The sequence below is a fragment of the Alligator mississippiensis genome, chromosome 10 (genome assembly GCF_030867095.1).
Source record: "Alligator mississippiensis isolate rAllMis1 chromosome 10, rAllMis1, whole genome shotgun sequence".
Lineage (NCBI taxonomy): Eukaryota > Metazoa > Chordata > Crocodylia > Alligatoridae > Alligator > Alligator mississippiensis.
Window position 1 is genome coordinate 41,129,009 of NC_081833.1, and position 26,506 is coordinate 41,155,514.

Genomic DNA, 26,506 nt, shown 5'->3' on the forward strand with positions numbered 1-26,506 from the left:
ATAAACCCAACTCTTTCAGCCTTTTCTCGTAAGTCTTGCTTCCCAAGCTCCAAATCATTTTTGTTCCTCCATGCTGGACTGCTTCCAGACTGTCCACATCCCTCTTGAAGTTGGAGTGCACACTGTACTCCAGGTGAGGCCTCGACAACAGTGAAAGAATCACTTCCTTTGATTTGTTGTTCTCTGCTGACTTCGATCTTCTGCATCACCTCCTAGATACTCTTACACAGCCATAGCAACCACAGTTCCCTCAGATTTCAAGGGCTTTTATACATTAATATTAGCACACAGGAATGTTCCTGATTCCTCTGACATTGAATCCCAGGGGCAGGTGAAACCAGGGTGAATCTGCAGCTGTTAGCTTCATACGGTACTGAGAAAAGTGCCTGTTTATTAGGTCTGTGCGAAGTGGCTAGTATTTGCTTCGGATTCGGCCCATTCAGGAGACAGTGATTTGATTCGGTGATTCGAATCATTGTCCCAATTTGATTCAGCCGAATCTGATTCAGAGATTTGGCTGCCGAATCTCTGAATCAGCCAGGCCAGGCCCATCCCCCGCCCCTTTCCCAGCCCAGCAGCGGCTGCCCTAGCTCCCGGCACTTGTTAAAGAAAAAGCCCAGACTCAGCGGGTGCAGCTGGGCGAGGAACAATCCCCACTGCCCCCCACTGCCCCATGCTGCATGGGGGGCTCTGCATGAGCCCCCCTTGCCCCTCTCACTCTCCCAGCCCCCCCATGGGTGCCCCGTCTGGGCCAGCTCCAGCCCTTTAAGAAAAAAAAAAGGAAAACCCATCAGATTCACTGCTCCTGCTGGGGGGGGGGGGGGGTGATCCCTGCTGCCCCCCACTGCTCCATGCCACGTGGGGGGCTCTGCACGAGCTCCCAAAGCCCCGAGGCTGCAACCCTGAGCATGAGTCCTGGGGCTTTTCTTGGTTTTTTTTTTCTTAAAGGGCTGGAGCTGGCCCGGGAGGGGTACCTGTGTGTGTGGGGGGGGGGGGGGTCGGGGCACTCATGCAGAGTGCCCCATGCAGTGGGGGGCAGTGGGAATTGCCCCCTCGTGCCTGGCAGCACCCAGTGAGCACTGGGGCTTTTTTTTTAAGTACAGAGCTGGGGTGGGTGGGGGCAACTATGGGGGGGGCAGAGGGAGTGGGTGGGGGTCCCCCCATGGTCCCCTCCCCCAGCCCCCCAACCCCCCACCCCCAGTACCTACCAGCTGGGAGCTGGGGACTGCCTGAATCATCAAAGCTCTCTGAATCTTTTCCAAAGATTAGGAGAGCTTTGAATCGATTCAGACCTTTAAACTGGTCCCCGATTCAATTCGGATTCAGAGATTCAGCCTTTGAATTGGGCCAAACCTCCTCCAAATCGAACGACCACCCGAAGCTTCACACAGCCCTACTGTTTATCCAATGAGATGGGAATCTCAGGCTTCAGAGAGGTTTACAGAGCTTGTGATTGAGACATCCTGAGGGTGCTCAAGAAATACCAGGGATGGCAGAGGAGAAGAAAGGGGTAGGGAGGGGCAAACAGAATTCAATGGTACCCTCAAGCAAATTTCTGTCCTAAAAGACTTTGAAGTCAAAAGTGTTTAATAATATCTAAACACTGTGGAATGCATCTCTGATCTTCTTTTTCCTTAGGGATGTGATTTATTTTTGCTACCCATCTGTGTACTTTTTCTTTTCCTCTCTCTCTTCAGATTTATTCTGTCTTAGATTCATAGATTCATAGATGCTAGGGTTGGAAGGGACCTCAATAGATCATCGAGTCCGACCCCCTGCATAGGCAGGAAAGAGTGCTGGGTCTAGATGACCCCAGCTAGATGCATATCCAACCTCCTCTTGAAGACCCCCAGGGTAGGGGAGAGCACCACCTCCCTTGGGAGCCCATTCCAGATCTTGGCCACTCGAACTGTGAAGAAGTTCCTCCTAATGTCCAGTCTAAATCTGCTCTCTGCTAGCTTGTGGCCATTATTTCTTGTAACCCCCGGGGGCGCCTTGGTGAATAAAACCTCACCAATTCCCTTCTGTGCCCCCATGATGAATTTATAGGCAGCCACAAGGTTGCCTCTCAACCTTCTCTTGCGGAGACTGAAGAGGTCAAGGTGCCCCAGTCTCTCCTCGTAGGGCTTGGCCTGCAAGCCCTTAACCATAGGAGTGGCCCTTCTCTGGACCCTCTCCAGGTTATCCACATCCCTCTTGAAGTGTGGTGCCCAAAATTGCACACAGTAGTCCAACTGCGGTCTGACCAGTGCCCGATAGAGGGGAAGTATCACCTCCTTGGATCTGTTTGTCATGCATCTGCTGATGCACGATAAAGTGCCATTAGCTTTTCTGATAGCTTCGTCACACTGCCGACTCATGTTCATCTTGGAGTCCGCTAGGACTCCAAGATCCCTTTCCACTTCTGTGCCACCAAGCAGGTCATTTCCTAGGCAGTAGGTATGCTGGACATTTTTCTTCCCTAGGTGCAGCACTTTGCATTTCTCCTTGTTGAACTGCATTCTGTTGTTTTCCGCCCATTTGTCCAACCTGTCCAGGTCTGCTTGTAGTTGTTCCCTGCCCTCTGGTGTGTCCACTTCTCCCCACAGTTTTGTGTCATCCGCAAACTTGGACAGAGTACATTTCACTCCCTCGTCCAAGTCGCTGATGAAGACATTGAAGAGTATCGGTCCAAGGACCGAACCCTGCGGAACCCCACTGCCCACACCCTTCCAGGTCAATACCGACCCATCCACTACTACTCTCTGGGTGCGACCCTCTAGCTAATTCGCCACCCACCGGACTGTGTAGTCATGTAAGTCACAGCCTCTTAACTTGTTTACCACTATGGTGTAGGATACTGTATCGAAGGCCTTCCTGAAGTCTAAGTATACGACATCAACCCCTACTCCTGCGTCCAGGCGTTTTGTAACCTGGTCATAAAAAGAGACTAGATTAGTCAGGCATGATCTACCTGCTATGAACATTGTCTTCACAATGTTTGATACTTCTCTCTACAGCATGGATCAGTTTTGGGCCATGCAGTCTCAGGGGCTGAGGTGGGTGTGCTGAAAGCTCATGTGACATAGCAGAACTCAAGTGGGAACCTGCAAATCAACCACACCCACCAGGTAAGGAGTGCCTCAAGCTCAGCTCCTGCTTCCACCAGAGCAGATGCCTCATGCTCCAAAGGAAGATGAGTACCACCAACAATTCATCAGGCCAAATGTGCAGGTCTGTGCATGGAGGAGGTACTGTTCTGATTCTGTATGATTGATTCTTGAGCACAGAACTTTGTCATTGTCACTATTTCCATTGTGGAGTTCATGTTTCAGGCCACCAGGCTCTACAGTCTCTCTGTGAGCACCCCTTGAAGCCAGCCCAGGCAGAGTTTCTAGTGAAGGTAAAGCCCTCTGCCTCCTTTGACTCTGAGACCAGGCCTTTCTCCCTTTGTCTCCATGGCCTACCGGTGAGTTCCAGATGGCTTAGCTTTTAATGTGGACTTCACTCCTTTAAGAAAAGCACCCAAGCCCCTTTAAGAAAAGGAGTGCAAACAGAAGTGAAAAACAGCAGACAGGCAGCCTTTCTAAAGCATGTTAACATTTATTGCTTAGCTGTTATAGATCAGGCAGCTTCCTTGGATTAAAAAGGCAAGTCAAACCTAAGCAGAATGCATGTCAGCAAGATGGACAGGTCTAAACAGCCGTTTCTTTTGAGGTTTATGCTGTCTGAGATTGTGGAGTTCCTGTTGTGGCCCTTTTTCTAGGCAGTTTGTCTCTGCTGAGTTTCCTTGTTCTCCGGCCTGGGTGCTAACCCTTGTGAGTTACTCGCTGGTTACTGGAGCTTCATTATATTGTCTCAGCTGTTCCTTCTGTCAATGGAAGGCCCTGTTCAGTCCCTTATAGTCCACTTCTAACCAAGTCAGGCAGCAATGTACAGACTTTCACTTCACCCATGCTCAGGTGCAAGCTAGCTCATGCAACCCCAGAGTATAACAGCAGGTACAAAGATGGGGAACTTAGGTGCACAACAAAATCATGAGCAACTCCGCATGCTCCACAGTCACCTTGTTACCTAAGTGTACCTTCCACTGAAGATCCAGACCAGTCCTTAAACTGGTGACTGCCTTCAGAAGTGAGTTCCAAAGGTTGATTTTAAACTGTGTGAAGAATGACCCATGTACCTTTTTATTGGTACCACAGATCTATAGCTATAGTATAATTATGATTAAAAGCACTAACAGGTGCCAGCCAGGGAGTCTTTGATCAAAAGAATATCAAATCCTATTGATTCCAATGGAGCCCAACACCCTTGTTCAGGCTCAATGGATGGAGCACCCAAGCCCCTTTGGGCATGTCTACACGTGCCGATTTAAGGTGCATTAGCCATTTTTAAGGCACATTAAGGGCACTGGTCTACACATTCACACTCTTACTGCACCTTAAAAATGGCAATTTTACGCTATTCACACCTAAATTTGATACCCGTGTAGATGCACACCTAAATTGCCTTAATGCTCATTAAGTTTAGGTGCACATAAAAGCATGTGTTGATGTGCCCTTTATGTAACACTTGTGAGAATACTGCCCAAAGCTCCAGGCCACACAGGAGGTCAGAGCTATGCCTTGTAGCCAGAGGGATTGCCTAGTCTGTAATGCAGGAGCTAGCATATTATGTTATGGCCAGTGTGTGTTAAATCAAATAGCCTGGAAAAGTTGCAATGAAAACAGGAGTGAGAGGAAGCAGAGATACAAAGCTTCCAGAGCTCAGTGGAATGGCAAGTTCAGGGATTTGTGAGCAATGAGCTTCCAGCTATTGCTTGTTTCCAGGGGAGCAGTATCTCAAATGCCTTCTTGTAAGCAAACAAGTTTACACCAAAGAATAACCCTGGTTTACATCCTCCCTTTCCTTTCATAAGGAGAAATGGTGTGCAGCCTGAATATTGACTAACTGCCTGGGATAAAGAGAGCAACTAACATCAAGCTGTTAGCACCAGGGGGCAGAAGGGAGGAGGGCTCCATTTTTGCCATCCCCACAATAATTCTGATCACCACAATCAAATCCCATCTAACTCATCTCCTTTGAAAGCTAAACAACCCTGTTTTTGCCAGCCTTATATCAAGCATAACCTACTTTTCCAAGCATCTTTGTCACATCTTCTTTGCCAGTTTTCCAATCTCTGCTGTGTCTTAAAGTCGGTTGATGAAAGCAACATACAGTACCTTTCCCAAGGCACCAGCTGTAGTCAGTAGGAGAACTGAGTTAGGAATGGAACTGGTATCTTAAGTTTCAAGCTACCCCATATCTGCAAGACCATGCGTCTCTGTGCCCCACAACCCCCTCCAAGCTTAGTTGCATTCCTGGATAATCCACTCTATTCAGTTCAAACCTTAGGACATCTGTAGGTACCCTGCCTGAGGATGTCACATGCTGCTGCACCAGCTTTGAGGTGTTGTGTTACCTCTCTGGGCATGAGAAGCTCAGTGCAGGCAGGTAGTCATGCCTGTGAAGAACAAGTGTAAGCACATCTCAACCCCACATCCTGAGAAACAAAGGAGTCTGCTGCAGATGCCTCCTTGATAACACTGGGAAGCAGCAGCTGGGTTTGACTGCAGCTTGGAGGCAGGGGGATAAGAGTTTATTTTTGGTCCTCTGGGAAGTCCTTTTTTGTCCCTTGTGAACCAGTGGCCATGGAAACAGGAAGGGGCTGAGGTGAGAAAGTTGTCAGCTGTGCCATTTAGCAAGGAGCAGCTCTCACAGTGGTCTTCACTCTGGCATAAAAAGCATGAGACCTCTCCCTTCAAGCATCTACATCCTGGCATCAGGGATGGGCCTAAAACAGTGTCATGAGACATGGAGATAAGAGCCTGAGCCAAATGAAAGTTCAAGCTGCCCAGGGCTGGGATATGTCCAGGCTCACATTTCCCCTCCTCATTGCTGTACAGAGTGGGAGGTGCTCCCCAGTGAGTCCTGGGGCTGATCTCTGACCCTTTGGTCCTCATTGCTGTGGTCATGGGAACACACAGTCTGAAGTAACATTATTGCAAGGGATCCCATGAAAGAGTGGGAAAGGAATTGGGATGGGGTCTATTGCCCCTCACTGTGTAGTGGGTTGATGCTTAGGGCAGCCAGCATGCTGCAGTAAGAAACCAGTTGTCTCCATTGTTACTTGCTCAGAGGTGAGTGTGTGATATGGCCATCCCCAGGAACAGGGCAGGGCATCTGGAGGGATATCCAGAGGGTCCCTGCCCGTCAGAGGGTCCCATTTGGTCATTGCTGGGGAGACACCCAGAGCTGGCAGCATGCTGAGTATGGAAACTGGGAGCAAAGGAGAAATCTGAATAGATTTTTGCAATTAAAACACCAAGCATGCGCCACCTAGGATCCACCTGCCAGGGCTAGGAATAGTGACACTGGCCTGCCCTCATCTGCCCAGTGTGAAGCTGGAGGGGAGACAGCAGTTTGGGAGCTCTATGGGAAGAGTTTTTACCCTTAGGGTAAAACTGCTCAGGGTAACATTCATGGATGCAGTGGGGAAATGGAGTAGAAGATGAAGGTCTGAATGAATCCTTTCACCTTTGCTTGTCTTCTGTGCTGTTGCCATTCATTAATAATTCTGTGACTGACCAAGGCACTTTGGCCCAGATTATGTCAGAGGGAGAACTCTCTTTTTAATGCACTGAGGGAAGTGGAGTTGGAGTAAGTCAGTGGTCTTCCTCACTCAGAGGCTTAAATATGAGCCAGCACTCTGGTGTGGCACAAAGGAGACTGGCAATCACCTTCTTCATGAGAAGTCCTGCCTTACCCAGGTGCTTTGTGCAGGAATAGGGCTGCCAACCTTCAGATGGTGCTTGAAGTCCTGCTTGCATTTTTCATTTTTCCTACATAAGATTCTCCCTGGATTTTCAGTAGGGAAAAGTATATGTCTCTTCCTGTCCCATACTCTTAGGTAATGTTGCTGGTGCTGTTAAGATCCACCAGAGGCTGGTAGATTGAGCCTTCTGACTTTTAGATGAGCTCTGGCAGGTTTTTCTTTGTATTGGAAGGTCCTGGGGTATATAAGGAGATCATTCTTCACAAACTGAGCAAGCCCAAGCATTAAGTACTGTATCTATGAACACAGTGGCTTTCCAAACAGATGCTAACCAGACTTTACTCACCACCCCCGGGCATGGGTATTCTCATTATGCAAAAGGAAGCTGATTCACAGTGGGGCCATCACTTAGCTCTCCTGGCTCCAGTGCCCAGCTGTAAGCACTAGATTATGCATCTTTTTCTGTGGCTCCTGCTCCATCTCTGCCATTGGCTATGTGCACTAAGGCCAGGGGTGGGCAAAATATGGCTTGTGGCCTAGATCCAGCCATGGAAAGACTTTGTGTGGCCCCCAGTGGGTGCCTTGGTCCCACCTGGCCCAGAGCCTGTCTGACCCATGGTGAGTCCTGCTGTCCCTGAGTGTGCAGCAGGGTTGGAGCAGCTTCATGGCTGGACTCCATTTTTAGGCAGCCCAGGTGACAGAGGCTCCTTTCAGCTTTGGCTGCCACTTGGCCCCAGCCTCATGGAGACAGGCAGGGACCCGTGTGCACAGCCCTGGCCCCAGCTTTGGCCTGCCGCACACCCTCTCTGCACTCACCTTGGCTGGAGTGGACCAGCTCCAGACCAGCCAAGACCTATGTACACAGCCCCAACCCTGGCCCACCCCACACCTGCTCTGGACTGTCTGCCCACCATGAGCAGCAACAGTAACCAGGCAGAAGCTGCTGCTGGGTGGGAGGGAAGTGGCCATCTCCCCCTCATTGCTGCTGGGTCCTTCTTGCTGTGATTGCCCAGAGCATGTGCCTGGGCTGCCCTGAGGCTCCTCTTTGCTGCCACTACTGCCCTGCTGGGTGGCTGGCCCAGAGGTGGCACTGGTAGCAGTGATGCCAGCAGTGAAGAGCAGCTGCAGGGCAGCCCAGGCCTAGGTTCCAGGTGGCTGCAGCAAGAACGACCTAGCAGCGGTGAGAGGGAGGTGGCCACTTTCCCCTCATGCTCAGCAGCAGCTTCTACTTGGCTACTGTCACTCCCACCACTGCTCATCATGGGTGGGTGGTCGAGAGCAGACGTGTGATGGGCCAAGGACGGGGCTGCATGCATAGGTCCTGGCCAGTCTGGAGCTGGTCCGTTTTGGCCAGGGTGAGTCTGGAGGGAGTATGGGATGGGCTGGGGCCAGGGTCAGGGCTGGGGCTATGTGCTCAGCTGCTGCTGGGCACTGGTAGCAGTGGCAGGGAGGAGCTGCAGGGTGCACAGGTTCCGGGCTGTTGCATGGGGAGTGTGCTGACCAACTTGCTACAGTTCTCCAACACTGCCTATGTGGTCCATGGGCACAAATAATTGCCCACCCGTGGCTTAGGCAACCTACTTCTCCAACATGGGCCTCAATTTCCCCCCTTTACATAGCATGACTAGTTCTTTCCACCAGGCAGGGTGGCCTTGCAAGGCCATGTTAATGACTGCTTGTGACATCCACTGGGGCCTCTGGACATCAAGTGCTATGTAGAGGAAAGGGTAGATTTGGATGTCAGGAGCTGTGGCCAGGTGCAATATTCTGTTCTGTTCTCTTCCCTGCCACCAGTTGGCACAGAGCAGCAGCAGGAGACTGCTGCACAGTTCTGGGCAGCCTGCTGGGAATGATGAAAGCTTCTCAGCCAGTGAGAGGGTCACATTTGCCAGATCTGTCATGCAGTGTCACACATCCTTAGGGCAACCACAGTGCAGCTTTTAAGGGAAGGCAGCCATGCCTTCATCTGCAGTGCAGAGCAGCTTTCCCTGCCCCAGTGCTAGCCTCCACCACATGGACCTTCCTCTTCGCACCTCCTTTCTCAAGAGAACAGCATTGCTCATCTGCCTTGTTCTAGAGCATCTCTTTCTCAGTTCATTTTTCCCCTCTCCCCTGACAGAAAGCTCTCCCCAGGGCCCAGTTTCCCCCTGTTCAGAACATTGGTATCTTGTGGGCATGGTGCTGGGCTGACACTCAGGACCCTTGGCTTGTATTCTTGGCTCTGTTGCTGACTTGTTGAGTGGCCTTAGGCAAGTCACTTCCCTACCCTGAGCCTCAGTTTCTCCATCTCTGCCATGGTGATATTGATGCCAACTCCCTTTGTGAAGCATTTTGATGCTTATGGAGGAAAAGGATTTATAGAATAACTAAGCTGTCTCCTTTGCTTTTTTCCCTGAGCCACCACCAGGCCCTGTATTTTGCTTGAAGTATTTGATACAAAGGGGTAGGAAAATCCTGTCTTCCTTTGCAAACAGGAGGTGTCCAGCCCTGCACTGTGAAAGCAGATAAGCTACTCTGAGCAGCCTGCCCAGGAAACCAGCTTAGCTGCACTGCTTCTAAAAAAAAATCCAGTTTGCCAAAAGGCACCTCCATCTCCTATATAATTGACAGATTTATCACGAGGCATGTGTACCCTGGAGCTGCTGTTCCCATGGGTGCTGCCCACCTGATGGCCCTGTTCCCACCCCATCCCTGCCAGTCTAGGTTTCCAGTGGATATAAAGGAGCTGGAGTTTCTCTTGCCCCTGTCAACTCATTGTCCTTGGTACTAGCATGGCTCTCCTGTGGCTGCTCTCCTGCCTGACACTGGCAAGTGCTGCTCATGGTAAGCTGTAGTGAGCCTCTTCTTGTGCTGCATAGACAAGTGAAGGCCATTACAGGGCTAAATAATTTAGGCTGGGATTCAGGAAAACCCTGTGTGTGGACACACATGGCATAGGCTGATGTTGGGCAGGCTGACAGCCCTGTGTCTAGCCGTCTGAGGGAGGGTTCTCCACTAGGGGTATGGTGTGTGAGGCTTTGTGACTTAGCAGGAAGATCACTGATCTGAGGCTCAAGGTACCTGGGCTCCATTCTTGGCTCTGACACTGGCCTACTTGTCAGACTGGTCACTGAGAGTCCTTGAATTTTCTTCAATACCTTCTTAAAACATGCAGTGTTGTTGTGTGCTAGTGCGCAGCTGCTGAATCGCACACCAGAGAGGGCTGCCTTTCACTGGTGGGCTCTGGGAAGGATAAGGTTTGTTAGTACAGTGAGAGCAGTGGGAAATGATCTGATAAGGTTTCATGGTGGTTTCCAGCTGTGCTCAGTCACATGCCACTTCCTGAAATTCAGCATTCAGGGCCGAAATGTCCTATGACTGACCAGGGCCAAAAGAAAGGGGCTGAACTGATTTCAAGCATAAAGAGGGTGAGGTGTAAAAGCAAGCATCCTGTGATAAAACAACTGATTCCAGCTTGTATTTGTATATCTCTGCAGCTGAAAAAGCTGAGAGATGGAAGGTGAAAGCTGTCTGGGAAAGAAACCCTTGTTCTCAGTGTCATTCTGCAAAATCCTGAGTGTGCTTAAGTAATTAAGGAGTGAAAATGTAACTGACTGGTTGAGATTCAGTGCTGCTGTTACTGGTGAACCTACAGGACTGGCAATGGAGATACTAAGAAAAACTGTAGTGTGCACCAGTTCATGAGGGACCATTGATGAGAAGGAATGGGTTCAGCATCAACCCTGTCCTCATCATGAGCAGATTGAGTGGGATCATGTTCAGATCCCCATCTGCATCTGGACTCTCTCTTTATTGTGGCTAATGGTCCCATCCCCGTAGCATGGGACACGGTGGGGAGAGATACTAGCTGACTCGTTTGTCCTCAGGATGTGGCATTCCAGCCATCCATCCCATCATCAGTGGCTACACCCGGATTGTAAACGGTGAGGAAGCAATTCCTGGATCCTGGCCTTGGCAGGCCTCCCTGCAGGTGAGAAGCTGTGGGAAGTCACTGTGTTGATGCCATCCTCATTGGTTACTGGTGCTCCAACCCAGTAGAGCACAATGTCTTTCCTCCTGGGCTCCACCCCTGCAGTGATTCCCCTGCCCCTCATTCACCAAGCTCTCTTTTAGCATCCTTATTGACAGAATGGGTTACTGAAGCCTTTGGGGGATGCTGGGGGCAACTCTAAGGTCTTACAGTCTCTCCTCTTGCCTATTTTATATTGCAGGAGAAGAGTGGCTGGCACTTCTGTGGAGGGTCCCTGGTCGGGGAGGACTGGGTGGTGACAGCTGCACACTGTGGTGTGACGTGAGTAGGAAGTGCTGCCTGTTCATGGTCTATCAATAGGGGAAGGGGAAGGATGGTGTACTGGGTGCAGCATGGCTCAGCAACCTGGCTGTCTCCTGCTGGATGAGCAGGGGGGAGAGAAACCGGTTGAGAGACCAGAATGCTGTGGACAGGGCCACCCTGAGCAAGAGCACAACTTAGCTTCTGTGGGATTGTTCCAGCTCCCTCTCCCAATGTCAGAAACTACCTATGGCTCTTGGACATGACAGCTTAGCCAGGCAGCAGGGTCTGCTTTCTGCTAGACATGCCAGTGAGAAGAGTTCCCTTCTACATGGAGTCAGGCACACCAAGTCACTGCCTGTGTGGGATGCTCCGACTGTGTGCAGATGAAGTCTTCTTGGCAAGTGGCCCCAAGTGCGCTAGATACAGACCCACTAAACACACTGCCAAATGTGGCAGCTCCATTGACCTCAGGGGCATGTTATCAGGTCCTGATGGGATTAGCAAACAAAAAACCACTGAGTACACATGGATCCAGTCCCATTTCCCCTGTCATCCAGTTTGAATTGTATTTGATGCCAATCAAACACCTAGCAAGAACATCCTTGTTTATGGGAAAGAGGACAGAGGAGCCTCCACCTCCTAGGCTCCTGCAGTCAGATGGCCCCTCACTTTGGGAAAGTCTCCCATAGACATTAACTGCCTTCTCCTCTGGCCTCAGGACATCCAATGTGGTGGTGCTTGGGGAACATGACCGCGGCTCCAGTACAGAGCAGGTACAGAAACTGGCTGTCAAAAAGGTGAGTAAGAGTGCTTTACAGCACCAGCCTTGCTGCTCTGGCATTGTTGCTACAGGCAGGTTGGCTAGGGCAAACAGGAGAACAAACAGCCTAAGGCAGAGACCCCTCAGACCTCCTTGAGTCATGAGCCCCTGTGTGGTGTGGAATAAGCCTGCATTTTTGCCCACTCTAGGGACAGTCCCTTGTGGCCTGGGCGGTTGACCTGCAGCCTCAGTCCTGGATGTGCTCTCTCAGCATGACAGCCCCATGTTGTGGATGATGGCAGTGGAACTGGCAAGAGTTGGGGACAGGGCAGGGCCCTGTGACCTGTATTGCTCCAGCCCCAGTGGGGCTCTGAGAGTGCAGCATGGGTGCCCTTCTGCAGCCAGCCAGTGCAGTTGCCAATGGTGTTAAAGGGGCAGAGGCAGGGCTTGGACCCTCTCTCCTCACATGCTCTTTGTGACCCCTGGCCCTGGGCTGTCCACAGTCTGGCCCTAACCAAGCAGTCACTAGTTGTATCGAGGGGGCAGCTAGTGTCCCTTATGCACTGAGCTGCTTCTTCCCCTCACAGCCTGCTCCCTATCTCTGTTTCCTGTGGGGCTTGGTGCCAGACAATGCAACTCAGCTCCCAGCATGCTGTGAGGCTGCACAAAGCCTATAGTTGGAGTATGCCCTGTACAGGCTTTCCAGGGGCTGAAAGAGCTGATTCTGGGGTGCAGTGTGGGTGCTCAGATCTGTCCCAGGCCTGGAGGTGCAGCAGGGCTGGGCTACCCCACAGGTGCACTCCTGCTGGGCTGTGCCAGGGGCTGGGGGGCCTGGGCCTGCTGGTGAGAGAGGAGATGGCAGGAGCAATTTGTGTACCCGTCTAATTTCTCTTCACCTGCCTGTTTCTGTTTCTGTGCGTCAGGTCTTCACCCACCCGAAGTGGAACCCCCAAACCATCGACTATGACATCGCTCTCATCAAGCTGGCCACTCCTGCTAAACTCAGCAGGACAGTCTCCCCTGTGTGCCTGGGAGAAACCAGGGATCACTTCTATAGTGGCGAGCTCTGCGTTACCACAGGATGGGGCAAGACCCGGTACAACGGTACGTGCCGTCAGCTGGATCTCTGCAGGGGAGGAGATCCCATGCCAGCTAGGAAGGGGCTGCTGGAACAGCCCCAAATGCTGCCCACTTGGCTAGTGAAGGGTTCTGTAGTCATCCTTGCACACGCAGAGGGAAGGAAGCATGATTAGACAGCAATCTAAGAGCCTGGGGGAGCAAGGCTTGGTCACGGACCTCCCGCTACTGCTCAGCTAGCCTCCCTGGGCCTCCTCTTAACAGTTGGACAGTAATGTGCTCTTACGTATTTAGGGGGCTGGGTGTCTATAACCATTGATGTCAATCTAGCAGTTCCATCTCAAGGAGGAAAGCACCCAGCACCAGGCGAGTGTGGGTTTATGATGAGCTGAGGGCTGAGCACCCTAGGGCTTGGGAGAAGCCTGGATCTGGGACCAGTCACTATAGCCAGCCCTTCTCTTCAGAGTGAAATCCCTAAGCCTAACAGAAAGGCCAGAGTCAACATGTAGCTTTGTGGCTTGGGCCCTTTTCTGGTGAATAGGTTGGACTAGATACAACAGCACCCAGCTGTGGAGGGGCCTGGCTGGGTGACTGGGGCACAGCAGCAGTAGCAACTTCCAGTTGCCACTGTGATTGCAATTGCAATTGTGTAGCTAGTGGCAGCAGATATTTTTGTCCTCCCCAATTCAAGACCCAGGTTGATTGCCCCATTCACCCTGCTCTAGTTATACTGGTGGCAGCATCCTACATGCACCAGTGAAAGACCTTGGCTCATGAAACCTTCCCTGGGAGTGAGGCAGGTCCATAGACTAAACTATTGAGAGTACTGGGCATTGGGGTTGCAGATAGGGGGATCAGAGTAGGTCCCTGGAGAAATCCTTTCCTTGGGGGGGGCCAACAAAGGGATGAGCTAGGGAGGCCTTGGCTGGCTAGGTAGTTAGACAGACCCTGTGATAACAGCTCTTCCTGTCTTACACAGACACTGCCCAGGAAATTATGGGCTCTCTGAACGTGGGATGGGAGGAAGACCTATAGTCAAGGAAACTTGGGGCACTATTAATAAAAGCAGCATCTTCTGTTGGTGTCAGTGTCCCTAAGCTGTGGCAGAGCCCTCCAGCATCAGCAAGCCTAAGAGACAGGTGTGCCCCTCTGTGGAGTGAAACATCTGCAGCTTCATGCCTGCTGACACGGGGAGATGTGATCCTAGAAAGGAGGAAGGCACAAGCTGCTTTGAGGTTGGCCACCTAGGCTTCCAGCAGCAAAGGGAGATGGGACTCCCAAATCCATCTGGGACCAGTGGATCAATGGCTGGTCTCCAGTGCAGAGGGGAAGGTTCTCGTCAGGGAGAATTTGATGGGATGCCTGCCAGGATCTCACACAGCTCCAATGATCTGTGCAGACACTGCACATGTCCAAGGGGGTTCCAGGAGCACACCCAGATCCCATTCATCACATATGCCATCTGCTGGGGCCTTACTCTGAGTGCAACACCCATAGCTGACCCGTGTCACCCTGTCCTGAACCCTCGCTCATTCTGCTCCCCTTGCAGCTTTCCTCACCCCCAACAAGCTACAGCAGACAGCACTACCCCTGCTGAGCAACCTTCAGTGTGAAGAGTACTGGGGCAACCAGATCACAAACCAGATGATCTGTGCTGGTGCAGCTGGCTCCTCTTCCTGCATGGTGCGTATCCTGGGGCCAGGCCCCTTCATTCAGCCTGTCCATCCCTCAAGTGCCCAGGGACCCTTTGGGCAGCTCAGTTTTTCTTAGTTGGCTACCCTGTGCTGCTGCTAATCCTAGGGCCTAGCCAAATGCAACTCATAGGGCTACTAGCCTCCTCCAGCCTCTTGCTCCCCTGGGTGAGAGTTGAGCCCATCACAGGGAGTGGGCCCTGCACGCCTGCTAAATAGGCTAACAGGGACATCTGTAGCTGACTGCCTTCCTGACTGCTCCATTGCTGGGCTATGGCATAGGCTATGAGGGGCATCAAGCAGGGGAACATATGAGTGAGGTAGGGATGGGGGAGCCAAGGTTCTCTCAGCAGAGCTCTTAGGGGGGTAGTGCTCAACTGGTGGTCCACAAGACAGAGCTGGCCTGCAGAGCCATGTCATCTAACCCATGGAGCTCCCCATGGGTCTGGAAATTTGGTGGTGGGGGACCAGAGGCAGCATTAATTGCCAAGCTCACTGGCCACCAAATTTCCAGATGGGTAGAGAATCCCCAGGGCCAGACGACATGACACCTGTGAGCTGGATTGTACTAGTGTGCAGTGTTGCAGTGCTGACCCCCTGCAGGATCAGGCCCGCAACTGACCCTGCCTGCGGGATCTGGCCCTCAGACCAGCCCTGTACTACTCACCCAGCCTGCAGGGCTGGCTAGATTGAGCACCACTATCCTAGGGGATGGGTAGGTGCCAGGGCTATGGATACTTCCCAAGACCGTGCCTGGCTCCCTCTCTAGGGCCCCCTGAGCCCTCACTGGATCTCATGAGGTAATTGGTTCAGAGGGCCCTGAGCCTCAGCCCCTCTCTAGGCAAGGCTCCCAGTGACCAAGGCAAAGCTAGGCTGGGAGGGTATACTGAGCAGGGCACAGAGCAGAAAAGCCATGCCAGGAATTGTCCCTGGAGCAGGGTTGTGGGTGTGGAGATGGCAGGACAGAAGTCAGCTTCCTTCAGGCTTCCTGGGATGGGAATCTCCAGTGTGGCTCCTCTTGCATTACACAAAGGCTCTTGCAGTGTGAGCTGCTTCTTAGGTTCCTGATGAAGTGTCAGCAGCTGGGGTGGTGCAGAGCTCCCTTGGGCCCAGTTTCTGAGTGTGGCTCTCCTGTCTGCTCTGCAGGGTGATTCTGGTGGCCCGCTTGTATGCCCGAAGAATGGAGCCTGGTACCTGGTGGGGATTGTGTCCTGGGGCAGTAGCAAGTGCTCCACCACCATACCAGCAGTCTACGCCCGCGTGACTGAGTTCCATGAATGGATTGCCCTGACCATGGCGAGTAACTGAGCTGGCTTTACTGGGTCTGAGCCAATAAAAGTGCTCTTTAGCTTCAGTCTCAATCCTGTTCTCATGTTTCACATTACTGAATCACACACTGCTCAGTGGATGCCATTAGAGCAAACCCATCATCAGCCACACGCTATTACCAGCCTGGAAGCTCCATGGCTCACCCAGCTCAGATATAACCTTCTGCCCCCCTTTGCCCCTTCTTTTGAAAAAAGATGCTCTGTCCCTTTTGTCCTGAAGCTGTTCAGTGTTCCTGTGGCTGTTTAACTCCACCCTAGGAGTGACTGCATTTCAGTGGTAGAAGAATATCCTTGTGTACTGTCCATGGCTTGTCCGGTTGTTTGGCCATGAAGGCTCTAACAAAAACGCAGCCCTGTAGCGGGTGATTTCCTACCCTCTCTGACTCATGTTAAGCATATGTAGCCCATTTACACCCAAATCACAGACTCAAAGCAACTTTTTGCTCCCCTCACCTTCTCCCTCATTCCTCTTCCCTGGTCTGCTGGGCCTACCCACTTGTCTCAGTGACACATCATCCCACCCTCCCAGTCTCTTCTTCCAGTCCTTGTGACTGATGCTCTAATCTTCTTTACCCCAGGCCTCCCCTGCCCCCCCACTCCCCAGCCACCTGCCAAATTCACCCTTTCCTCACCATAACAAAGGTGGATCACCATTTCCATGCAGGGGCCATTAGAAATACCAGTATTGCCTATGTCAGCATGAGGCCCAGGCACACAGCTCCTCACTCTCCCCTCATGCACTGATCCTGGAAGTGTCTCCTCAGGCTGTGCCCTGTTGAATTGGGGCTGTCTCAGGGGTCAAGGCTGCTGCCACAACCTTAGTGAGATGGCTCCATAGGCAAGAGGATGGAGGGCTCTGCTGCATCATTTCCCCCACCTCCACCCTCCCACCCCAGGTGCTGTTGCCATTGCTGCTTTCACCTAGCTATGGAGAATGGCTGGCTTGCTGAGACAGGCATCCCCTAGGGCCTGGACCCTATGCAGTGATAGTTTTTATCATAAAAAACTAACGGTTTTCAGCCTTTTTTTGATTTCTGCCTGCCCAAACAGGTGCTTCCGCCCAGGGCGTGAGCATGTGACCCATGATTCTTTTGGGGAGACATGTTCTGTGGGGGGGCGAAATGTTGTGAATGATGACCCCCCATTCAGCCTCTCTCGACACCACACACTGGCATGTCCTGCATCCTGGGGGCTGCAGCTGGCACAAGTAGAGGGGAGACTGGGCCTGATCAATCAAGTGTTCACACTGGCAGCACCTGGAGACACAGACAGGGTCAATGACCCAGTACAGTTTGTTGCTGGCACATGGAGCAAAATGATACTCCTTGGTCCAGAGCTGGTTGCTAAATTAATTGCTACTATTACCTTACTTCCTTAGCCTGAAGAAGGGTTTTTGTACCCAAAAGCTTGCTTAATAACTATTCACCAACTATTTGGGTTGGTCTAATAAAAGATATCAAATTAACCCAAGGAACCTTGTCTATTACCTTGACAAATTCAACTTTCTAAACATGTCAAGAATGGCTGTTTGTTGCTGTAGGCACACTCAGCTCTCAGTGTGCCACAAAATCCCCGTGTCCCAGAAGTCTCTGGTAACTTTCCCCTTGTTCCATTGCCTTTCTGCTCTTTTGATTTGGAAGTTTTTCCTGAGCTTCAAACTACATCTGTTGTGCTGCAGTTTAAACCCATTGGGTCGTATCCTGAGTTCTGTGGCAGGGGAGGACACTTTTTCTCCTCCTTTATGGCAGCCTTTCAAATGTTTGACAACTGCTCTCATGGCCCCTGTTAATCTCTTTGCCAGACTAAACATACCCAGTTTTCACACTCTTTCCTCATATAGCTTACTTTACAATCCCTTTACCATTTCAGTTACTTGTCTTTGGATCCTCTCCTATTTCTCCACATCTTCCTTAAAATGTGGAGCCCAGAGTTGGACACAATACTTCAACTGCTTAATAAGTTAAGTGCTGCTATTGCTCACTGTGTCTTATACAGAAAACTCCTATTAACACAGCCCAAAATGGCATCAGCTGTTTTTTTGTGCAGCATATCTTGACTCATGTTGAGTCCATGATACACCAGAACCCTCCGCTCCTTTGCGACAGTTCTGTGCCCAGACAGCCACCCCCACCCTTTTCTGTGGGTGTGCATTTGGATATATAGCACCTTATATTTGTCTCTTGAGTACAGGGGATCCCTGCCCCCAACTACTGAGATCAGTACAACTCTGAATGGGATGAAGGGTCCACACTAGGGGCTTTCCTATCAGGACCACAGGGCCTGATTCAGACTAAACTGTGGGCAGAAGCTGAGAAGCTGGGAGGCAGGAGGGTGCACAGGTCAGCTTGGAGTGAGCAGCATGGGGCAAGGAGGTGGACAAAACTTGGGTGATGTCAGCAGTGGAGCATGGTGACAAGAACTGACACTGACCTAGTCTCTTTCACCCAAGGGACCTCAAAATGTTCAGTACACTGTCCCCAGCAATCCTGTGTCCTCTATCAAGATGCAGCCTGAAGTGTGGCTGTTGTTTAATGATGCACAGAAATGCTACATGCCAGTTTAGGAGTGCAAGTGGAAAAGGCCTCATAGGCTGAAATGCGATAGTGCAGGGGTGCTCAACCCATGCATCAGATCTGGCCCCCAGCACCTTGTCATCCAGCCTGCAGTGCTCCCCACAAGTCCATGGGAAGCCCCGTTGACCATGGCCCTACATGCTAGATCCAGCAAGCACAACAGCATGGGACCCAATCCCAGCACATGTGGCTGGACAGAAGCGGCACAGAGCCCTGAGGTCCTGATCCTGGCACACGGGGATAAGCAAAGGCAGCACAAAAATTCCAAACCCGACATGCAGGGCTGGGCAGGAACAATGCAGGCATCTCAATCCTATCATGCAGGACCAGGCACAGGTGGCACATGGTGCCAGGGCCCTGATCCCAGCACACAAGCCAGGTTGGAGCTGTGCAGGATCCCAGGACCCCAATCCTGGCATGTGGGACCAATCAAGGCTGTATGGACTGGGTCTGGGCATATGGGCCTAATCTTGGGGCTGTCTGGCCTAGGGACTGGCCCTGAACCACTCATTTGGCCCTTGAGACCAAAAGGTTAAGCACCACAGTGCTAGAGGAATGTAGTTCCTTATGTGGAAATATGGTTAGGTATGCAGCCTGCCATGCTGGTCTTACTCTGGCTATTGGCTAGCTAATGCCCCCTCACAAACCCTTTGGCATCTTGTGAGAAAGGGGCTCAGCAGGTACTGACTCCATGTAGTGAGCAGCCCCTAGGAAACCAACACTGCTCATGTCTCCCTCTTTATCCTGCCTAGGCAGTGAATGGCAAGGAATCACAGTGGAAGGGCATTATACAGAGCACTAAAATACTGCAGATACAGAGACTATGTCCACTAAGATGCATGGAGGTCCCTGCTATTCCAAGCCATCCCTAAGGAGCTCCTGTTGGGACAAGGAATGCGCCTTTCTCCACTTGTAGAGGGAATGCAGAATCCTATTTCCTCTGGATTTTGGTATGCTTGGAGGCCAGTAAGTCTCCTCCCAGGAGAAAGGCCTCTTTCTGCGCACCACAGCATGAAAGCAATCACAAGGCAGAAGAGTTCTAGGCAATTCTTTATGCTCTCACATCAGCACAGTACATGGAAATGAATATAAATACAGACTGTGACTCTGTAGCTCTGGGAACCAGCAGAAGCTCCACAATTTTTCAAGGCACCAATTTCAATTTGCATTTCTGCTACAGCTGGTATTATTAGCAAAACCAAAATGTGAAATGCAATGGGTAGGCAAACCTCTCTGCACCTGGCCCACTGTCACCCCAGTGCTGCCAGTCTGACAGATAGTGGCACTGGATGAGGCAACGGATGAGTATGGACACTCCTTCTGACAGTTTAACTGTACTTTTTTAATACATACATACACACACACACACACACACACACACACACGCGTGGATGCATGTACACACACATATGCATACACATGCACAGACACACACACACATACATACATATATAGGTGTGTGTGTGTGTGTATGTGTGTGCATGTGTATGTGTATACCTTTCCCCCATTGGAGTTTTCAGTTTCCTTTTCATCTCCACCAAGATACTGTTGAATTGATTCATCCTGCACAATTAAAATGTGTTCAATTAGCAGAGAGAGCAAGAACTCATTAATTAGATCAGGCTCCAAAGTCAAGGGAAATCACAGAATCTCCTCTAATTGTGAGGTGACGCTAACAGGCTTCCTTTCAATCACTCTGTAGTTCACCTTAATTGCTTTGCTTTGATTCAATTTCTATTTATTTTTTTAATATAGCCCATTAACTGAATGGTGTCAGAATCAATTAGGAAAAATAATGATTTGCTTCTTTCTCTTCATTGCAGGATAGCCCCTCCCCTTCCTGAGGCCCTGGTTTCATCCTGGCTGTAGTGTTTGACAGTAAAACATCCTTATTTAATCGCTGGCACAGTCTAGACATGATCTATTTTTTGTCAAGAAATTGGGAAGAAGGAAAACAAAATCCAGCCTAGCACTCCTGTGTGGTGTTTCTGCCCTTCCCGGTGCTCCTCTTCTTGGAGTCTTTTTAAATATTTACAAGTCCATTTACATGCATCTGTGGCTGACCACAGTTGCCTCCATGGAGAGAGTCTTTAGCAGACACTCACCCTAGTTCTTAATAAGCATGTGCAACTTTAAGGATGTCACATAGCTGCAAGCTGCCCCAACACCATCCTGAATTGCTGAGTGCTATTGGCTAGGTCTTTGACCCGGTCCACCATGTCCTTGGCTGCAGATGGAGATGGGTACTGGAGTGCTGCAGTCTTGGTAGTCACCACAATCTCCTTGAGCATGTCACATAGCAGGTTGCTATAGTGAGTGATCTTTTGGCGGATGTCCTGGGCTTTGGCCTGACGTGACAAGGTGTCTCCAATGAACACTAGCTTGTGGGCACTGAGAATGACAAATTTGCTGTGGGCCACAAAGATCTTAGGTGGTTGATTGGTGCCGACAGCAGTGAAGAAAGCGTCAACAGCATTGGTCAGAGTGGTAATGTTGACCTCACATTGCTCCAAGTAGAAGAGAAGCAGCTGCCGGTCAGAGGGGCAGAGGGCACTGCCACCTCGCACCTGGGCATAATGCTGTGGTGGGGTCCAGTTGGAGAGGTCATTGTCAATGGGTCGCGTGACTTCCTGCTCCAGTCGCTCAAACTGCTTCAGCTACAGGGAGGCAAGAGAAAACAGTGAGGTTAGGCAAATATGGGGGCCAATGCACTGACTTAATGTGTGAGACAATGTCTCCCCTCAAGGCTGTCTCCAGAAACTACAACAGCCTGTCGCTGTCTGAGCCAGAGGCACAAATCACTGCCGGCCTTTGGGCTGGGATTTTGAAAGCAATCTAGGGAAATTGGGTGCCTATCACCCTCAGTCTATGAAAGATTCAGCCATGCTGCCGAAGCCCTTGGCTCATTGCTGTACAGCTTACCTGCACGTCTCAAGGAACTGGTCAGCTTGCGTTAATTTCTTAGTAGCAGGGGACTCCAGTGAGGCAGTAGTGAAGCATCTAATAACACCCGTGAAGCAAGGCAATGCCAACTCCCAGCTAGACTGTGGTGTGACTGGGCACTGAACAGAGCCATGTCAAAATTACCATTCCTTGTGGACCAACCCTCAGCAGCAGCCATCCCACAGTAATGAAGCATGTAAAGAGCAGGTGCCTAGACCCAAGCACAAGGACAGGGGAATGGCAAAATATGGATAAAAGTGATATTCTGCTTTGCAAAGCTACTGAAGAGATGGCTCCTCCTTGCTCAGAGCTGTTTCTGTGCAGACTGGAGGTATAGCTGAAGCCTAAAAGTAGCAAGTGTTTGCTGCCAGACATTAACACGGGCCCTGCCAAGTCAGCCACAGTTGCTCATGCTCCAGCAACAGGATTGCTACCAAAGTTCTACCTGGTAAACTGGACTATCTTGTGTACCAGTGCTGCCCTCAGCCCCTGCACAAAGGCCCTGAGAGTGTCCCTGAAGCTAGAACCCAGTCAGGCTAACCTGTGTTCCTGGTGATTGTGACCAAGACAGAAAAAGGCCAGTGTGAATGTCTGCTTCCTCACTGAGTAGACTAGGCTAGCAACTAGGAAAGGCAGTTTCCTGGTGAATCAGGCCTTCTGCTCATCTCTGGCAGTCAACAGGGAGCACCTTTACAATTACTTGGCAGAGCAGAAACACACACAGGCCAATTCTCACGTGCAGCCCCAGCAAGGGCCAGTTAATTGTACCACTGGAGCTCCTCACCCAACACCAAGAGTCTGTTAATGCCATGGGCTTAAAGCCTTTCCCTTGATTCTGGAATTCATCTTGGCACGCTGCAGAGCAGGTCACTGCAGACCACCGCATCAAGTAAAGCAAGGGAGTTCTCTGTAGGATCCTGCTGCCAGGTGGAACCCCCTGCCCTTGTCCACGGGATTCCACCCTTACCTGCTGCTGCTCCAGCTGCCCCTTGCCCTGCCACATGATGTTGCCCTTTTCTAGCAGTTCCTTCTGGGTTTTCTCAAACTCCTCCTTGCCCTGGAAGGAAGCCACACAAAGAAGGTGGTTAGTGAGACACCCCTGGGGACCCTGTCACAAAACAGGCCTGCAGCAGGGGAAGTCTGTGTGTGGGCACAGGGGGAATATAGCTCTGGAGGCTCAGCACCATTGTCTTTCCCTGCTGAGGAAGTGCCTGGTCCGCAGCTCTCAGCCATATCCAGACCCATCACACTGAGGGTCTCCTCTATCAGAAGCCCCCAGCATGGGCCCTGGCCACCGAGCAAGGATGGGTCTCTGAAAGAGTTCCCTGAGGCTCTCTGGCTCTGAATCTGATTTATAGTGTCCATAATATTGTCCTATGATAGGGCTGATCCTGTGAGCCCCAAGGGCTGTATTCAGCTCAGACCAACAGAACTAAGTGACCACCCTCCACCTCTAAACCAGAGAGGCAGCCATGTAGCACTGGCAGGGCCCAGCCTGCAGTGTCTATTCTGTCCAGAGGCAGTGTGGGATACCACAAGCTGGAGACCATGTCTCCAAAGCATGCTAGTTGCCCAGGGCAGGTTTTTGTGCTAAGTCTGCAGCACAGTGAGCCAGATGACTATGAGGTGGCACTGCAGGCATGCTGCTGGGGGAGACAAGCTAGCTAGAGTCCTACTTGGACTGGCCAGTCCCATCAGCTTTTTGTGATCAGCAGTGCCCCATAGTGACCTATGAGCAGGCATGTGCCGAGGGGAACAGAGCACCTGGCCCTGCAGTGGCTGGCATTAAATGGGGAGCCCCCCATACTGGGACACTGTGATGGATGCTCAGCCCCTCCTCACCCTGGGACAGTCAAGGAGAGATTCCCCTAATGACCTGGGCTGGGTGCCTCCCTCAAGCTGCCCTGAAGCCACTCCATGCATCCATGTGACCAGTTTTCCTGGCTGCAGGTGGGGAATGCAGCCACATTAGTGTGGGCTGGCTCACCTCATGGATGGTAAGAGCTGCCACAGAGAGAGTAGAGTTGATGCCTGGGCACCTGAAGGAGGGTGTCATTCAGGGCACATGGAGAGAAGCTCCCCAGAGACCTGCTGCACCTCTGACCACTGCAGTCCCCTTAAGCAAGGGAAGGGTGTTGGAGAAGGGGGATATGAAGCAATTGAAAGGCAGGTTTCTCATGAATTAGCATCTACAGCATCCCTTTCTTTTGCCCCAGGCTCTCCTCAGCTTAGCCCCACCTCCACTAAGCAGCTCCACCAGTGGGTCTCCTCCTGGAAAGTTGGTTGCATGGCTGGGAGACCATCTCCCAGCCATACCCTGGCAGTGGCCAGAACTGAGCAATATTATAAATTACTAGGAAAAGATTTAAAATAATTTCACAAATACTCCATAAGTTGTACAACTTAGAGTAAAAACGTAAATTATTATTTTGTACAACCATTTTTATGGCAGAATTAGGAACTGCACCTGCTAACATATGCTCTGGCAGTGTTCAAGGTAAAGAAAGCAATGCTGCTAGTGGGTGGCAGATGGCTTCTGCCCCTGCTGGCCTGGTCATCAGCTGTCCTGTGAGACTGGGGAAATGCTCAGAGCCCAGAGGGCCCCCTCCTGCTGCTGTTCCAGTTAGACCTGGCAGGCACTGAAGCTGGGGCAGGGGTGCAGTGAGATGGGGGCCTCTTCATCAGAAACTGAGGTCACAGAGCAGAACGCCCTTGCCCTGTTTGAACCTCCCTGGCTCCAGGCTCTCGGGCAGAAGCTCCTGGCTTGTCACAGTGAGCTGGTCCTCCACTTGTGGAGTAAGCTGCTTGGGGAAGAGCCATAGTTGGTGCTAGAGAGGGGAGAAGACACAGAGGAGTGGGGATGCTCAGTGCAGCATGGGCAGTAGTAGCAGGGTCTGGTTGAGCATATGGGGAGCATGTATCAGGGCCTGGCCTGGTCCAGGGCACAAGGCTCCATGTGGTCTCCATGGATGCCATGAGAAGATGGGATCGGGTGGGCAGGCATGGCCAGAAGTCCCCTTGCCAGTCTGTGTCTGAAGCAAGGCGGCCTAAGAGGATCAGTAACACCCCCAGTCGGCACATATCAGGCCTGGTGCTTCTGTGCACCCAGCAGTGCCCTGCAATGCCTGGGGAGGAAAAGGGTGTGAGCAGCATGGGGCATGTGGCTGGGAGTGAGAAGGATCCCACCCCAGTAACTAGGAAGCAGAATACAAAGCCAAGTGTGCAGGCTCTATATTGTGGAGATTGGCATGGTGGAGGCAGCTTCAGAGGTCAGTAGAAGGGGAGATCAGGTGAGAGATGTAGAAGGTGCTCGGAATTCAGCCAGGCACCCAGTACCTGGGACATGGGAAGTCACAGAGATGCGATTTCCCTCCAGGACGAATACTAAGCAGGTGCTTCTCATGTGCAGTCCTACTCACATGCCCTGGAGTTGACCTGTACCCCCAGCCTGGATCCAACAGGGATTCTACACAGGGCACTGTGATGTTCCCACAAGCTGTGAACCCACTTCGTGGAGCACTCGGCAGGAGAAGAAGGACATAGCTCTCCAGATCCATTTTTGGGGGCTGCTGGGGGCCTGCATTTTGCTGGGGGCTCAGAGGTGGGACCTGGTCTATCTGGAATCCCTGCCCCCCTGGAAACCTCTGCTGGAAGCTCCCAGAGCCAGGTCCCCATCTTGCTCTGATGTGGCCCCACTCCCTGGAGTAAGGAAGTCCCTCACTGCTGCCCACACCCACCTGTAGATGGACATAGTCATAATCCTCCATCCAGCCACTCTCGCTGTTCTCATATGGTCCATCTGGCGACTCCTGTGCTAGGAATTTGGGTGGGGAGGGCAGGGGCCGTGACTGGATGCTGCTAGCCTTGTCAGAGGGCCCTGTCTGGTAAGTGGGCAGGTGGCTATTGCCATCCACCAGTGTGGCTGGCTGTTTTGTCCGTTTGAAGAGCAGGGAGGCATTGCCGTGCAGGAAGGATGCCAGCTGCTTGGTGTCGTCAGGGATGCCACGTGAGTACATGATAAAGCGGTCCAGGTCATCAGTGCAACCTGGCTTGCTGGCCACTAGGGTGCTGAGGGCCCAGCCACAACTGTCCAGTGCCTGGCTGTGCCTCACTAGTGCCTGGTTGACATCCTCCATCTTCTGCAATTGTTTGCTAAGCTTGGTGTAGAGGGAGCGGTCAGAAGCCTGGGCTGCATTGCCCACAGCCCCACGTGCGAACTCCAGCAAGTCCCTGAGTGCCACCTTGACGCTCTCCACTGCCGCCTGTATGCTCTGTGCATTGGCCTCCATCTGCTCAGGGCTTCTCCAGCTGCCACTGATAAAAGACATGAGGTGGGAGACAGTGCTACTGATGCCGTGCTGCAGCTTGGCCAGCATCTCCATGGCAACATCCAAGTCCAAGCTTAGCTCCTTGCTGGGGCATTTGGGCACGGCAGCTGACTCCTTCACTGGAATCACGTCGAGAGAGGATGTGGAGATGTTGCTCCTAGTGCTGCCTGTGCTGGAGGCTGAGAGCCTCTTGGCATCACCTGCCTTGGTCTCTCGGTCCACCTGGGGAGGGACATCATAGATATACTCGCCCTCAGCATCTGTGGAGGCCTTACTCCCAGTGTGCAGCTCCCGGGGTACGTCATACACATCCTGCACTGGGAACACAGGTCCCCCCAGCTTCTTCAGGCTAGGTGGAACATCATAGATTTCCTGTGAGAGGGACACCTCAGGGGCCCCTTTCCCAGCTGGAGGGGGCACATCATAGATGTCCTCGGGCAGATAGTGCTCTTGTGAGGCCGACGATGCATGAGCCAGGATCAGGGGGTGCCGGGTTGGGTCAAAGGCCTTCTGCTTGGTGAAAGCAGGGGGAACATCATAGGTCTCCTCTCTGATGGGGCCATCTGGGACATCTTTGCTCACAGATGGAGGAATGTCATACACCTGCAGAGGGAACAGACGGCATTTGTTAGGCTTGCTTCTCTTCCTGATGCTTCTCCTGCCACAGAATACTCCCAGTTCCACAGCAAATCACAGGACTGCGGGACTACATCATGAATTTATTGGTGACCTCATAGTGA

General features: G+C 51.7%; 2 protein-coding genes across 2 annotated transcripts in view; one reads left to right on the forward strand and one right to left on the reverse strand.

The window, feature by feature from the left end:
- Positions 1-8,341: 8,341 nt before the first annotated feature.
- Positions 8,342-15,955, forward strand: LOC102565040 (chymotrypsinogen A). Its single transcript, XM_006262197.3, has 7 exons — positions 8,342-9,616; positions 10,660-10,763; positions 11,005-11,084; positions 11,785-11,863; positions 12,750-12,930; positions 14,453-14,586; positions 15,741-15,955. The coding sequence occupies exons 1-7, from the start codon at positions 9,565-9,567 to the stop codon at positions 15,900-15,902; spliced, it is 792 nt and encodes a 263-aa protein (XP_006262259.1). The 5' UTR covers positions 8,342-9,564; the 3' UTR covers positions 15,903-15,955.
- A 3,577-nt stretch (positions 15,956-19,532) lies between these two features.
- BCAR1 (BCAR1 scaffold protein, Cas family member) overlaps positions 19,533-26,506 on the reverse strand; it is a 57,834-nt gene continuing 50,860 nt past the window's right edge. Inside the window, exons 5-7 of the mRNA XM_059713732.1 lie at positions 25,176-26,369; positions 22,406-22,495; positions 19,533-21,152 (exon numbers count right to left, since the gene is read on the reverse strand). Of these exons, the coding sequence (XP_059569715.1) occupies positions 20,637-21,152; positions 22,406-22,495; positions 25,176-26,369 (1,800 nt within the window). The 3' untranslated portion in view covers positions 19,533-20,636. The remainder of the gene's footprint in view (positions 21,153-22,405; positions 22,496-25,175; positions 26,370-26,506) is intronic.

What these genes read in the sequence shown, in the direction of transcription:
- LOC102565040 (XM_006262197.3), top strand. Translation starts at nt 9,565, where the DNA reads ATGGCTCTCCTGTGGCTGCTCTCCTGCCTGACACTGGCAAGTGCTGCT. An exon ending in GGGCAAGACCCGGTACAACG is followed by an intron (nt 12,931 to 14,452) that starts GTACGTGCCGTC and finishes CTCCCCTTGCAG; the next exon opens with CTTTCCTCACCCCCAACAAG. An exon ending in CTGGCTCCTCTTCCTGCATG is followed by an intron (nt 14,587 to 15,740) that starts GTGCGTATCCTG and finishes TCTGCTCTGCAG; the next exon opens with GGTGATTCTGGTGGCCCGCT.